The 13862-nt window shown below is 42.4% G+C and overlaps 1 protein-coding gene across 2 annotated transcripts in view; it reads left to right on the plus strand.

The window, feature by feature from the left end:
• Nucleotides 1-13862, plus strand: part of GAD1 (glutamate decarboxylase 1) — a 43214-nt gene that overhangs the window by 12956 nt on the left and 16396 nt on the right. Inside the window, exons 5-6 of one of the 2 annotated variants that reach the window (XM_040972091.1) lie at nt 5700-5790; nt 13268-13380. In XM_040972091.1, coding sequence (XP_040828025.1) covers nt 5700-5790; nt 13268-13380 — 204 coding nt within the window. Of the gene's footprint in view, nt 1-5699; nt 5791-11836; nt 12026-13267; nt 13381-13862 lie in introns of those variants that run through there. The other variant, XM_040972092.1, reaches the window with a different exon arrangement.

Raw genomic sequence — 13862 nt, forward strand, 5'->3', positions numbered from 1 at the left:
GAACTTTGCCAATTTTCCATTAGAGGCTTAAATTGCAGTGTCAGAACAGATTTTTTTTTTTCACATGAAGTGATAATTTTTAATTAAAAAAATTTTTTTTTAGGTTTTTCAAGATTCAGTGTGAAATTTGTAGATAAAATTCTAAGCATAATGATATTCCCTTCTTCCTTGGTCCCTTTGGCCTTTCTCCGCCATTTCTTTATCTTCTTTTTTTGTTTTAGTGTTTGAAATAACATCTTTTAAATCTCCATAGCAGTAAAAAGGTTTAATATTTCACCAAATAAGAAGTTGAACAAGAGCAAAAAGAGACTAGTTTAATTGGAATAAATGGAGTACAGCTAACAGGTAGGAACAGTAATTGAGTGGGAGAATGACCATCTTACCCATAGACAATAAATTTGAAAGTAATCACAGATCATTAAACTGTAGTAGTATAAACATTCTTTTTTTTTTTTTAAAGATTTATTTATTTTTATTACAAAGTCAGATTTCAAGAGAGGAGGAGAGACAGAGAGGAAGATCTTCCATCTGATGATTCACTCCCCAAGTGAGCCCAACAGCCGGTGCTGTGTTGATCTGGAGCCAGGAGCCAGGAACTTCCTCCAGGTCTCCCACATGGGTGCAGGGTCCCAAAGCATTGGGCCGTCCTCAACTGCTTTCCCAGACCACAGGCAGGGAGCTGGATGGGAAGCAGGGCCACTGGGATTAGAACCAGCACTCATATGGGATCCTGGGGTGTGTTCAAGGTGAGGACTTTTAGCCACTAGGCCACACCACAGGGCCCAGTATAAACCTTCTTAACCATTGGTTTAGCAAAGGTATAAAGCAAAATTTTACAGAACTGTATTTTCAGCAATACTGATACATACAGACATTTCTTTTTTGTTTGTTTGCTTTAAAAATTTGGCTTCCACATAAAAGAGAGACCATGTGGTGTTTGTTTCTTTGGGCCTGGCTTCTTTCACTCAACATGATGCCCTCCGGTTGTGTTCATTTGGCTGCAAATGGTAGAATTTCATTCTTTTTACAGCTGGATAATACTCCATTGTGTATATGTACAACGCACTTTCCTCATTCATCTAATGGTGAGCACCTTGCTTGATTCCAAATGTTGGCTGTTGTGAGAAGTGCTGGTGATGCAGGTGTCTCTTGGACACGATGTGTTCATTTTTTGGGCTTTGTACCCAGTCTGGGATTGCTGGATCATATGGCAGGTCCATCTCTAGTATTGTAAGGAAGCCCCACACTGTTTTCCACAGTGGCTGCACTAGTAGTATGTAAGTTTTCCTCTTTCTCCAGCATTTGTACACACTATGTTTTGGATGTTAGCCATTCTGACAAGTGTGTGGTGAGATCTCCCTGTAGTTTTTGATTTGTGTTTTTCTCTAATGGCTAGTGATGCTGAGCATTTTTTCATGTTTGTTGGCCATTTGTACTTCTTCTTTGAGGACTATCCGTTGAAGTACTTTGCTCATTTCTCAATTGGCCAAAGGTTGTTGAAGATTTTTTTTTAAGATTTATTTGGTTTTATTGGAAAGTCAAAATTATAGAGAGAAGGAGAAACAAAGACCTTCCATCAGCTGCTTCAGTCCCCAAGTGACCGCAATGGCTGAGCAGATCTGAAGCCAAGAGCCAGGAGCTTCTTGCGGGTCTCCCACGCGGGTGCAGGGTCCCAAAGCTTTGGGCCATGCTTTATTGCTTTCCCAGGCCACAATTAAGGAGCTGGAAAGGAAGTCAGGACACAAACCAGTTCTCACATGGGATCCCAGTGGATGCAAGGCAAGTATTTTAGCCACTAGGCTACTGTGCTGAAGTAATATATGTGGGATATTAATCATCTGTGGGCAGGTAGTTTGCAAATGTCTTTCCTAATTCCCCAGCAGACTTGTTTTTTTTTTTTTTTTTTAAGATTTATTTGTTTTTATTGCAAAGTCAGATATCAAGAGAGGAGGAGAGACAGAGAGGAAGATCTTCTGTCCATTGATTCACTCCCCAAGTGAGCCCAACAGCCGGTGCTGTGTTGATCTGGAGCCAGGAGCCAGGAACTTCCTCCAGGTCTCCCATGCAGGTGCAGGGTCCCAAAGCTTTGGGCCATCCTCGACTGCTTTCCCAGGCCACAGGCAGGGAGCTGGATGGGAAGCGGGGCTGCTGGGATTAGAACCTTCACCCATATGGGATCCCAGCTTGTGCAAGGCAAGGACTTGGGCCACTAGGTTACCGTGCCAGGCCCAGCAGCAGACTTTTTGAGAGAAAGAACCAGCATCCCTAAGTCTTTCATGAACTGACACAGGCATAAAAGTCAGTCACAGCAGCTACTTAGGTGATTTCAAGGTATATCACATTTCCATAATTATTCCTTCTTTAACTTTTTACTGCAGAAAAAAAATTGTCTTGAGTTATATCTATTTGTTTGAGAAGTAAACAGTTGGAGAGTGTGCATTTTCATGCACTGGGTTACTCACCAAATGCCAGCAACCACTGGGATTTGACTAGGAGGCAGAGCCAGGGGCCTGAGATAGCCATCCAGTTCCTGGAACCATCACCGCTGTCTCCCAGAGCCTGTACTGGCAGGCAGGAGGAGTCAGGAACTGAGTACAGGGAGTGAACTTAGGCGCGCTGCTGTTGGACATGGGCATCTTAAGGACTTGGCTGAAAGCCTGTCTATATCTTGGCAAATTTTAAGCTTCTTGGATTTTTAGAAAAACATATTTTTTCTTCATTTTTGAAAATATTTACAGAGAGATATGGGGGGACAGCCACACATACACGTGCACTCACACACGCTTGCACCCACATCATACATGCAGATCTTCCATCTGCTGGTGCACTTCGTAAGTGGCTGCAACTGCCAGAGCTGGACCAGTTCAAAGCCAGGAGCCTGGAGCGTGTTTCTGCACTCACACATATGTGCGGGAGCCCAAGCGCTTGAACCATCCTCTACTACTTTCCCAGGCACATTAACAGGGAGCTGGATCAGAAGTGGAGCAGCTGGGACATGAACCAGCACCCATATGGGATGCTAGCACGGCAAATGGAGGCTTAACCTGATACACACATGGTGCCAGCCCCCATCCAGTTTTAAACTTCTACAACAGCAGAATAATACAATGAACCCTATATAGCCAACACCAGATTTTGATCAGTTCCAGGAAATTTTATGCCACTTGTACCTCCATCTACTTCCTTCTCTCCTGTATTATCTAGAAGCGAATCCACAACCTAATATCATTGCATCCACCAACATTCCTCACCCTTATAACCTTCTTCAAAAGATACAGAGTGTCCTTGTTGCACCTGAAGAAAGCCCACAGAATTTATAGGTCCTTAAAGAAATAGTCAGTGTCCAAATTTCCAGCTGTCTCATGAGTATCATAAATATTTGTATAATTCTTTTGAGTGAAAAATCTGAGTAAGCTCTTCACATTGCAGTTGGTTGGTGTGTCTCCTAGGGGTTGGTTTTTCCCTCTACTCCTTTTTCCCCCTTAGAATTTATTTGTTGAAAAACTTTTTAAAAAAAGATTTTATATTTATTGGAAAGTTGGATATAGAGAGGAGGAAAGATAGAGTGGAAGATCTTCCATCCAATAATTCACTCCCTAAGTGATTGCAACAACTGGAGCTGAGCCAATCTGAAGCCATGAGCCAGGAGCTTCTTCTGGATCTCCCACACAGGTGCAGGGTCCCAAGACTTTGGATCATCCTTGACTGCTTTCCTAGGCCACAAGCAGGGAGCTGGATGGGCAGTGGGGATACTGGGATTAGAACCAGCATTCGACCTTGGCATGATAGCATAGTGGTTTAAGTCCTCGCCTTGCACATACCGGGATCCCATATAGTCACTGGTTTCTGCACCCGCATGGGAGACCCAGAAGAAGCTCCTGGCTCCTGGCTTCGGATCAGTGCAGCTCCAGCCCTTGGGGCTGCTTGGGGAGTAAACCATCGGACAGAAGATCTTCCTTTCTGTCTCTCCTCCACTTTGTATATCTGACTTTCCAATTAAAAAAAATAAATATTTTTTTTTAAAAAAGAAGAATCAGCACTCACATGGGATCCCAGTGTGTGCAAGGTGAGAACTTTAGCCAGTAGGCTACTATGCCAGGCCCTGTTATTAAGCTTTTAAAAAATGACTTCTTTCTTCCCCCTGTTTGACTTTAGGTGCTATACTGCTCAATACCATGGCTGTCATCTGTTGTTTTCATTGTATATAGTGAATTGAAATTGAAATTAAAACTAGGTTACTTCATTACTTGATAGAAATTCTGCAATAAGACTTTTTGGGGGAGGGGAAGTATACGGTGGTAGCCATAAGCTAAAAGTGAAGGGACTGGAGGCAGGGGACATCGGATCCTGTGTGTTTTAATGGGCAAAGCGATACTGTCCCCCTTGTGTCATTCTCTGTGGATATTTGGCTCTGCTGTGTCCAGTTGTTCTGATACATTATCAGTGAGCATGATCGCATTTATTTATGATTTAGTCTTTTCTTAGAAGTATTTGTTAAAAAGGTTTCAAGTAGCCATTGCAGAAACATTTCAGTGAAGCTCAGTAAACTTTGCTATGTTGCAGGAGATATGGTGTGTTCTGTTGGCACTGAGCAAGCCAGCGGAGAATAGCATGGTTGAAGCCAGTTGGAATAGTCCTCAGGCCGTCTGGAATCTAGCCTCCTCATACTTACACTGGTGATTGTTAGGGGTTGGACTCCTGTAATGCAGAAGTTGGTCTCTTCGGAGAGATGCATTCATAGTGCAGATGTTCTGAGGGAATCTCCCTTGCGTCTGCGGAAGACAGGCACCCTTAGAGGGGATTAAGAGCAGGAATATTCCCACGCCAGCTCTCTGATGGTTATTTCAGAGGCAGAGGCAATTTCCACTGGAAACCGAGGCATCAGCACATCTTTCTAGTACCAGTTCTCTGTCACACACCCCTAGTAATCTGTTGTGTCGATTCCTCCATGACGACTGAGCCAAGACTGCTGATGGGAGTTAAGTGTTCTGGTGAATGCCAACTTGGCAAACAACGCTGAATTCGCTAAGCACAAAGCCTGTTAAAGCTGACTGTGGGTTATACAAGACGTTAGGATTATGAAGCCATAACAGTTATTTCACCAGCAGCAACTCAAGGAGCAAATGTTTCTGCCCATTTCGCATGCTAGGTGGTCTCAGCAATAAGTGTAGTTGAATAGCCACCTGTCTATCTGGGCAAAGCACACCATGCTTGATGTCCTATTTATCACGGAGTCCCATGGAGTGATGGAATGCTGGCAGCATCAACATCAGAGGCAGCCATTTCTCCAAGCCTGGCTTGGTCCACAGAGCTGGGAGTCCCACAGCCTCTTCTCTGTTAGCAAACCTTGATCAGAAGATGAAAAGCTTTCAGATTTATAAATGAGGAAAAATCAGGAACAACTTTATCCTCTTTTCCTGAAAAAAATATGTGGAATAGGAATTTGTCCAGAAATCAGTAATGAAATGTTGAAAAGCATCATTAGTTTCATGATCTTGGATTTTTTTTTTAATTTTAATGCATGGTGCTTTAGAAACATAGAAATCCAAGAGGTTATCATTCAACCTTGCACTCCTCCAGAACCCTCGAGTAGCTTCATTAGACTACTGGGATAGAGACTCAGTCCATGTTGCACAGTGGGAGAGGCCCTTGATGTTGACAATGGCTTAGCTTGATGCTCCTGTTGCTCTCCTCTCTAGGTCATCCTCGGTTTTTCAACCAGCTGTCCACTGGATTGGACATCATTGGCTTAGCTGGCGAATGGCTGACGTCAACTGCCAACACCAATATGTAAGTCCCACATATTCTTTCCATATACACAATCGGATGTGTGACTGCGGTTTATCACTTTCAAAGTCCAGTTCCAATGGTTCTGCTTTGTTAAAGTTGCCTAGTCATCTTTTCTCTTTAAATCCTGTAGGCTTATCACCATTTTGGTTTAACAGTAGGTACAGTATCAACTATTTTTAAATTAAATAATGCAAACTAAGAAAAATGTTTGAGAGAAGCAATAACTATGACTTTCAAATTATAATGTGAAATTTGAGGTTCAAAAGCTCCAGCTCTCTTGAAAGTTTTTCAAAGGAAGGCAAGTTCTCTGGTCTGATCTCAGTTTCCTTTTCCCATTCAAGCACGTGGTCCTTCCGATTGAGGTCACATTTCTTCCCTAATTAAAGCTTCCTTAAAGTGACAAACCTCTGGTTCCACTAAAATTCACAACCAAAAATTCAGCCAGTACTGTAATATTGTATATTCCTTTTAAAATTGCCAATTGTTTTTCTGATTTTGACATTTCCACCGTAGTTGCTTGTCAATAAAGTCTTCATTCATTTCTTTGTAAGTTTCTATGAAACTGATTCTAAGTTCCCCAGAGGGCAAACACCAGCTGGGTAGTTTTCATGCAGTCACCTTGAAGTTCCTCTGTGTGCATGTGGCCTGTGTGGAGGCTAAGGTTGCAAGTTGGTGAGCGCTCATCACAGCCTAGTGAACACTGTCTCTGCTCTGTCAACACCCAGACCATGGCATCACAGTAGGTTAAAATATCCAAGTGCAAATCATGAAATTTAATAATAGCTACCTAAGAATTACATGAGGCTTACTCACTATGGAAATGTGGAGAAACTAGTTAGCTACTTCAGAAACTCATGGTAGATTCTGAAAAATGAATTTACATGAAGGGTGGTTTTGTTTCAGACAAGAAATTCCATTTGACATCAAGAGAGAATGAAAGTTACAAAAGTTCAAGCTATTCCATTTTTCTTAAACTATTATCAGCCACACAATCTGAAGGCCATTTAAAACTTATAGATTGATTCATGCGTGTTGATGGCAATGGCCAAAATCCTTAGCCATACTCAGAGAAAAGTTTCTGTTAGCTAAAGGTTCCAGCTTTGTTTGCTAGTTTAAAACAATTATGACACGTTCTAAAAAGTAAATGTGACAAGCGAAGCCTTTCATGCTGAACTGCATAAAAGATTAAATTGAAAAATGCAAATGGCTTTCATGTTCCCTGCTCACAAGACATGGTTAACTTCACAGTGTCCACGTGGTACTGCCAAAGGCTCAGAGGAAGGCGGGATCCTTCCTCTGGTGTCCTCCAATCAGACCCTCCCATCTATAATCTTTGCTGCATCATGATTTATGAGACAGAAATAGATACCATAATCTACTAACTGTAATTTAAAAGCACTAATGTTTAATTGTAGTAGCTAACACTATGGAATTAAGAAGTAGTTTGTCTTCTTAAAGCCAGCTATTTGGAAAATACAGGTCAAAAGGCAGAATGTAAGATCGTATCATGGCCAGTATTATGGCTCAGTGAGTTAAAACCACTACTTATGGTGTCAAAATTCCATAGAATTACTGGTTCGAGTCAACCCTGCTGCACTACTGAGCCAACTCCCTGCTCATGTGCCTGGAAAGGTGCTGGAGGATGACCCAAATACTTGGGCCTATGGTACCCTGGTGGTACACCCAAACAGTATTCTAGGCCCCTGGCACAGCTCTGGCATAGCCCTGGCCATTGCAGACATTTTGGAGAATGAACCAACAGATGGAAGATTTCTTTCTCTTTCTGTCTCTCCCTTTCTCTGTAGCTGCCTTTGAAATAAAGTAAGTAAACCTTCAGCAACAACCAAGAAACATGCCTGTCCCTTAAGGCCCAAGTATATACTCCTGTAACTGAATCCCCCTGTGTTTCCCAGCATTGTGTTCTGCAGATTTCTCAGTTGTAAGTTCGCAGTAAGAGTAAATACAAGGGGCTCGGCCCTTTGAGCCATTTATGACCAGTCTCCTAAAAGGCTTTCTCCAAGCTGAAAAATTCCAGTTTCTCCTTTTCTTTGTGTTCATAAAATCAAAGTCCCTTACTCCTCTCTTACATCAGTCTAGCCACAAAATGCTAAAATATGTCCTAGCCATCTAAGGTCAAGGCCAATTCAACTAAATGACATATAGCACTTGCAGCTGCACCAAGCAGGAGATTATTTATAAAGTATGATCCGATTCCAACAGATCGATGGAGAAGGTTATTTAAAACGGTGAAACAGTTTCTGTCAGTTCTGGAGACAAGGCACTATCGGAAGAAGTAATTACTATTATCTAGAAATTGTCCTAAGCCAGTTGCCCAGACACGCATGGCATGTGGCAGCACGGTGTCAGCTTTGCGAGAATTGTGCGCTCTGTTGCAGTGCCTGCTTCAGCTTGGACTGCTGTTGAAACGAGTGTGGGAAAATGTCAACAAGCCTACCTCTCTGAAAGAGCAGGACTTAGTGATTTGTTCTTTATTCCTCTTTTCTTTAAAAAAAAAATTAATCTTGCTTTTGATGTTGTTTACATAGTTGATAAGGATGTGTGCCCCTGAGGACCACTGATTAGTGTGGGGGGGTCAAGGCATGGGGGAACGTGGGTGGGACAGATGCTTCCAATTTTTCTTCTTTTTTCTCCCGTAGCTGGGTGGGGTGGGGAAGGGTGGGCAGGGGAGGAGACCATTCCTAGCTGCCAAACTGTATCAGTTCCCCGGGGATGAGGGATGTCCACTTGATGTTATCTTAGAAACCCAGATGTGGATCTCTCTTTGCCTGCCTGCCTTCCTTCCTTCCTTCCTTCCTTCCTTCCTTCCTTCCTTCCTTCCTTCCTTCTTTCTCTTTTTAATGTGCACTCCTATTAACTTTTTAAAAGAGCAATTTGTGCAATGTGGCACCACAAATTAAATCACTGCCTACAATGCCAACATCCCAAATTGGCGCAAGTTCAAGTCCCACTGCTCCACTTCTGATCTAGCTGCCTGGTAATGCACCTGTGAAAGCAGCAGAAGATGGCCCACATACTTGGACCCCTGCATCCACATGGGAAACCTGGAAGAAGTTCCTGGCTCCCAGCTTCAGTCAATACAGACCTGGCTATTTTGGCCATTTGGGGAGTAAACCAGCAGATGGAAGATTCAACCCCTAACCTGTAGCTCTGCCTTTAAAATAAAATAGATCTCTTTAAAAACATTGTGCTTTTGTTTTACTGATTTTTTATTTGGAAGGCAGATAGAGATTTTCTGTTTGCTGGTTTATTCCTCAAACACTGGCAACATCCTGGGTGGGACCAGGCAGAAACCAGGAACTCAGGACTCAATCCGGCAGTCACCACTGTCTCCCAGGAACACATTAGTAGGAAGCTGGATTTAGGAGCAGAGCTGGAATTCAAACACAGGTACTCTAATGTGGCATGTGGATATGCTAACTGCTACACCAAACACCCACTTTTCATTGACTTTGGGTAGCACTCAGGATAGTCTTTTAAAAATAATTCTTCCAAATCACAATCCAAATGGCATAGTGTAAGGTATCTGATTATCAGGAAAGACAATCATCCTTTTCTACCTGCTTGTGCATGTATCTGCCAAACACACACATATTTCTTGCAAGTAAGGACACAGTGAAAAGCCAAGGGAAATTTTGCAGTAAGTGTGTAGTGGCCCATGGCGTTTTCTACTCTTTGAAAGCAAAGCAGCCAGGCACTATTACACAGGTTGAGCAGTGTTCAAGTTAAAGCAGCTGACTGCCTCAGACACCTGATGACGGTACAAACACACCTAATGGCAAGATACATCACAGCCATGTGATAGGAGGTTATTTTCATAGAAATTATAAGAGGGAAATTTGCTATAGGAGTTATCAGTCATCCTGAACTGCTAGGCAGGAAGTTGGAGAAGAGCCAATAGAAAGAGTTCTCATTTGTCTTAGAAAAGCACCGGTGATGTGAGAACTTGGCATACTGACTCTGAAACATGCCAACTGTGAGATCTTCACACAAATCACACACTTTCTCCGAACTTCAGTTCTTCCTCCGGCACATTTCGGGAGTGGGTACCACGCGACCTGCAGAGTTGTTCTGAAGACTTCAACAGGCTCCAGTCCTACGTGCTACTGTATGCTAGGTGTACTCTGTGGGCTAGGAGACAGCTGCCGCTACCAGAGACACCTCCTTTCACTCTCCTGGTTCTTGGGTGTCTGCCTCTTGTCATCTCTGGACAACAGAGGGTCTCGCTAAACACCCCTCAGATGTGTTACCTTTCAAAGTGAAGATATGCCATCTGCCACATACAGAAGTCTAGGAGTATCTGGGTAGACAGCACAGAAAAACCTTTTGGCCTGTCATTAAATATGTTCCTAATGTTAACAGTCACTAGGGATCTTTGAACCTTTGTCATCCCTTTTTTCATCTTTAAAATTACCTTGTTGTCTTAGTTGGCTCCTGGAGCGCTAGATGTCACTTTTGTGTTCAAAGACTGATGAGAGGTAGTGGGAATGAAGGGCAGAAGAGGACAGGGATGGAGGGAGATGTAACTCCCTACCGTTAGGGAACTTCCTCAGAAGTCACCCACATTTCCCATAGCATCTCTTTAGCCAGAACTTAGTGCCATGGCCCACAAGACCAAAAAAATGCAGCCTTTGATCTGTAACCCTAAGTAGCATGTAATGAAGCAAAATAAATTGATAGGATTAGAACAGCCGATTCTATTACACATGAACCGCAGCTTCTTGATAATTCATTTGCTTTAGTTTTCCGTAAACCCCACTGAGCAGGTGAGTTGAACCATCACAGAAGGCCTGACTCACCTCCCTGCTCAGCAGACAGGAAATCTCAGAATCTTCATTTGTGCCATCCCATCAGCCTCACCATCTTACTGTTTCCAATCCCTACTTCCAAGCTCAGGGTGTGATGCTTCATCCCAGAGCTTTTGGCAGATTGAATGTTTTTTTTCTCTGACTCAGCAGGATGATCTTGTACTGTGGTTTTAGTATCTAACCAGCTCCTTCAGAATTCATACTTGATTTTTGATCTTTGTCCGGTTTTATTTGTGACTGGGGGAAGGGATCAATAACCCAGGGTCCAGGCTACAAGAGGAGAATTTCCTCTAATGATGCACAAAATTATTATTATTATTATTTTATATATATATCCTCATTTCTTAACTGGAGAGAGGGACAGTAGCCTTACTAAGATTCCCAAACAAGTCTGAACTCCAGTTAAGTTAGAACCCACAGATCTAGTACAAACTTAAAGACCTTTTATAAGGCCTTAGGTATAGGCAGACCCTCCCCGCCCCCCTGCCTCCCCCCTCCCCAGCCACTAGCAGTTGTAAACATGGCACAGGACGGGAGGGCAGTGTTAGAAGAAGTGTCATAAATAGAAAACACCATGTTAGCCCAATGGGCAGGCCTGGCTGAGATAATTCTTTGGGCCAATCCACTGGCTTTCAGGCTAGGATGTCATAGCACGTTGCAGCAAATAGTCACTAGGTGTGTTCATTGGACACAACTGGAAGAACGATGTGGGTCCCTGGCATAGATAAGGACCTGACTGAGAGGAGAACAGTTTTCCTCCTAATTCTGAGGGTGGTGGCCATGTTCCTGGTCCTTAGCTAGCAAGGCTAATTTTGCTCATCTCATGAAGCATGGGCTTAAGTTTATACAGCATGGGCCACTTTGGAATGTTTGGTGCCATCCATCTCCCTTCTGTAAGTGGTTCCCTTGTGGCCATCCACCACTGACTTGGTTCTAATTCAGCTTTCATCCAGTCCTTCAATATAGTTATGGAATTACATTGTATGAATCTATGTGTTCTCTGCCTTCCCCAGACAACTTTATTTGGTATGATAAAATTCTAACACATCCACTACCAGCACCTCTTTGCCATTCAGCATTTTTACCATTCTGACATTTCTAAAAATCATTGAAACTGTTAATAAGACATTTGTTCAAGAATGGCTAGAAGCACATCATGAGTTTGTCTCTCAGCATCACGGGCTAAACCAGGAATCCTTCTCTTCTTCTTCCTTTATCAGGCCATCAGACATGAGGGAGTGTTGGTTGCTACGGTGATGGGGCTCAGAGCAGGACCAAAGCATGATTGTGACCTCCAGAGGTGATGGTAACTGAACACTTGGCTTCCAAGGGTCTTCCTCTTTAATTTCCAGGGGCCTTCCCAAGAAAACGGATGTCATCTTTTTGGATGCAAAATCACTCTACTCACAGCTATCCTGAGATCTTCCTGGATCTTTTTGTTCTCTTTAACTGCCATATAATTTACCGTGACCATTTTTTTTTTCCCCTCCATGATTAAAACTTAGTAGCTTCACTCATGTCTTATGTACAGTAGCTATCTCATCTTTGCAAATAGCTTTCCTCAGCCGTTAGGCTAGCAAGGATTCCCATTCCTCCTTGACATGGATATTCAGCCTATGCTGCCTGCCACTTGGTCATGTCTTTTTAGGCATCTCTCTTCAGCAAGAATGGACTGAACCCAACCTGGAGACAAAACCTTAGGATGGTCAAGCAAAAACAAGAAAGGTCAAGATCCCAAGAGCTTAATAAAGATCTTTTTGTTTTCTGACTTTATTTTCAGTGGCTAGACCTGCCTCGAATTTTCTTGGGATGCATGTTTGGTATCAGGATCTTATTCCAGCTACTAGTTTGCCAAACTGTGCCTCTGCTTGGGACTGCTTTGCAAAGAGCCTAACTGACTTGCTCCTTTTAAATCAGTTTCTTTGCAGACAAATGTAAACCACCAGGTTGTCCAGTGCCCACAGTTAGCTGAATATGCCAGTTGACTGTCTTCTAGTTATGTGTAATTAGTAATTAGAAAATCATCACAATTATTCTTGGTAGGGATTGACCTCAGAAAATCATAAAAGCATAGTTGTGTTTGGGGATTATCGGAAAAACCACGTAGATAATTATATTGAGGTCTTTAAAACCTGGGTCAATATTTCCAATTATTTTCACAGTTGGCCTTCAGATATTTAGCTTTCAGGCTTTTTTTGAAAAGACAGACTTTGGCTTTTATAGGTTTGACAAATGTGAAATTGGCAGTTGGCTTTAAAAAATATGTTGCAAAGCAATTATATGTAGAGTTTAGAATACATTTTAACATTATTATTTGCATCATCCTACAATCTTAATAGTAAAAGGGACCCAGAAAAGTGATTTCCTTTCCTTTGTTTCCTCTGCATGGATCACACCCATGACCTGCCATTCAGATGAGAATCTGGTTGGTTGGTGAAGTATCACAGAGCAGGCACATCCACAGGCACCCAGCCTGGCTTCTGACATTTTATGATTGATGACTTAAAGGATGTCCAGGAATTGAATTGTTATAGTGGTTTTTGAACATCTTTCTTTTTGAAACTAAGCACAGATACCAAGCCAGTCATTAGAGTTCCCATAACTAAATGGTTTGCCTTTTATTTTCATCCTTTTTCTCACCACCATTCCAGGTTTACCTATGAAATTGCACCAGTGTTTGTCCTCATGGAACAAATAACACTGAAGAAGATGAGAGAAATAGTTGGATGGTCAAATAAAGATGGTGATGGGATATTTTCTCCTGGTAGGTTGGTTCTCTTCTTTTTCATTGGCTCTTCTTAAGGTCCACAGAATGGATTCTTGGGAATTCTAGGTATAAAATAAAAGGTTTGCAGGAGAACAATGGTCTTAAAAAATATTTTTGATCCCCTCTCTTCCTGTCTTTGTTAGGATGAAGGCTAACAAGAATGCTATATTCAATAGGAAGTAACAAAGACTGAGCCTATATCTGTACAAGCTGCCAAAAGCTATGTCTAGTTAATTCTGAACAACTCCATTCTGTCAACAGCTGTTTGATTTCGCTGGGATCAGTGAATCAAGACCATCAATTAACTGATTGATTTCAACCCAAATAGCATCTCCACTTTGAATCTCCTCTTCAAAGAGATGCAATAAGACTCCTTAAAATAAAGTACTCTTTGAGGGAGGGGAGTTGTAGCTGGTGTCAGAGACAGTGCGATGGTGTACAGGGGAAGAGAAGAAAGAATTGCATTTTTTCCAGGCTAC

The sequence above is a fragment of the Ochotona curzoniae genome, unplaced genomic scaffold (genome assembly GCF_017591425.1).
Source record: "Ochotona curzoniae isolate NIBS_2020 unplaced genomic scaffold, NIBS_Ocur_1.0 contig_2210, whole genome shotgun sequence".
NCBI lineage: Eukaryota > Metazoa > Chordata > Mammalia > Lagomorpha > Ochotonidae > Ochotona > Ochotona curzoniae.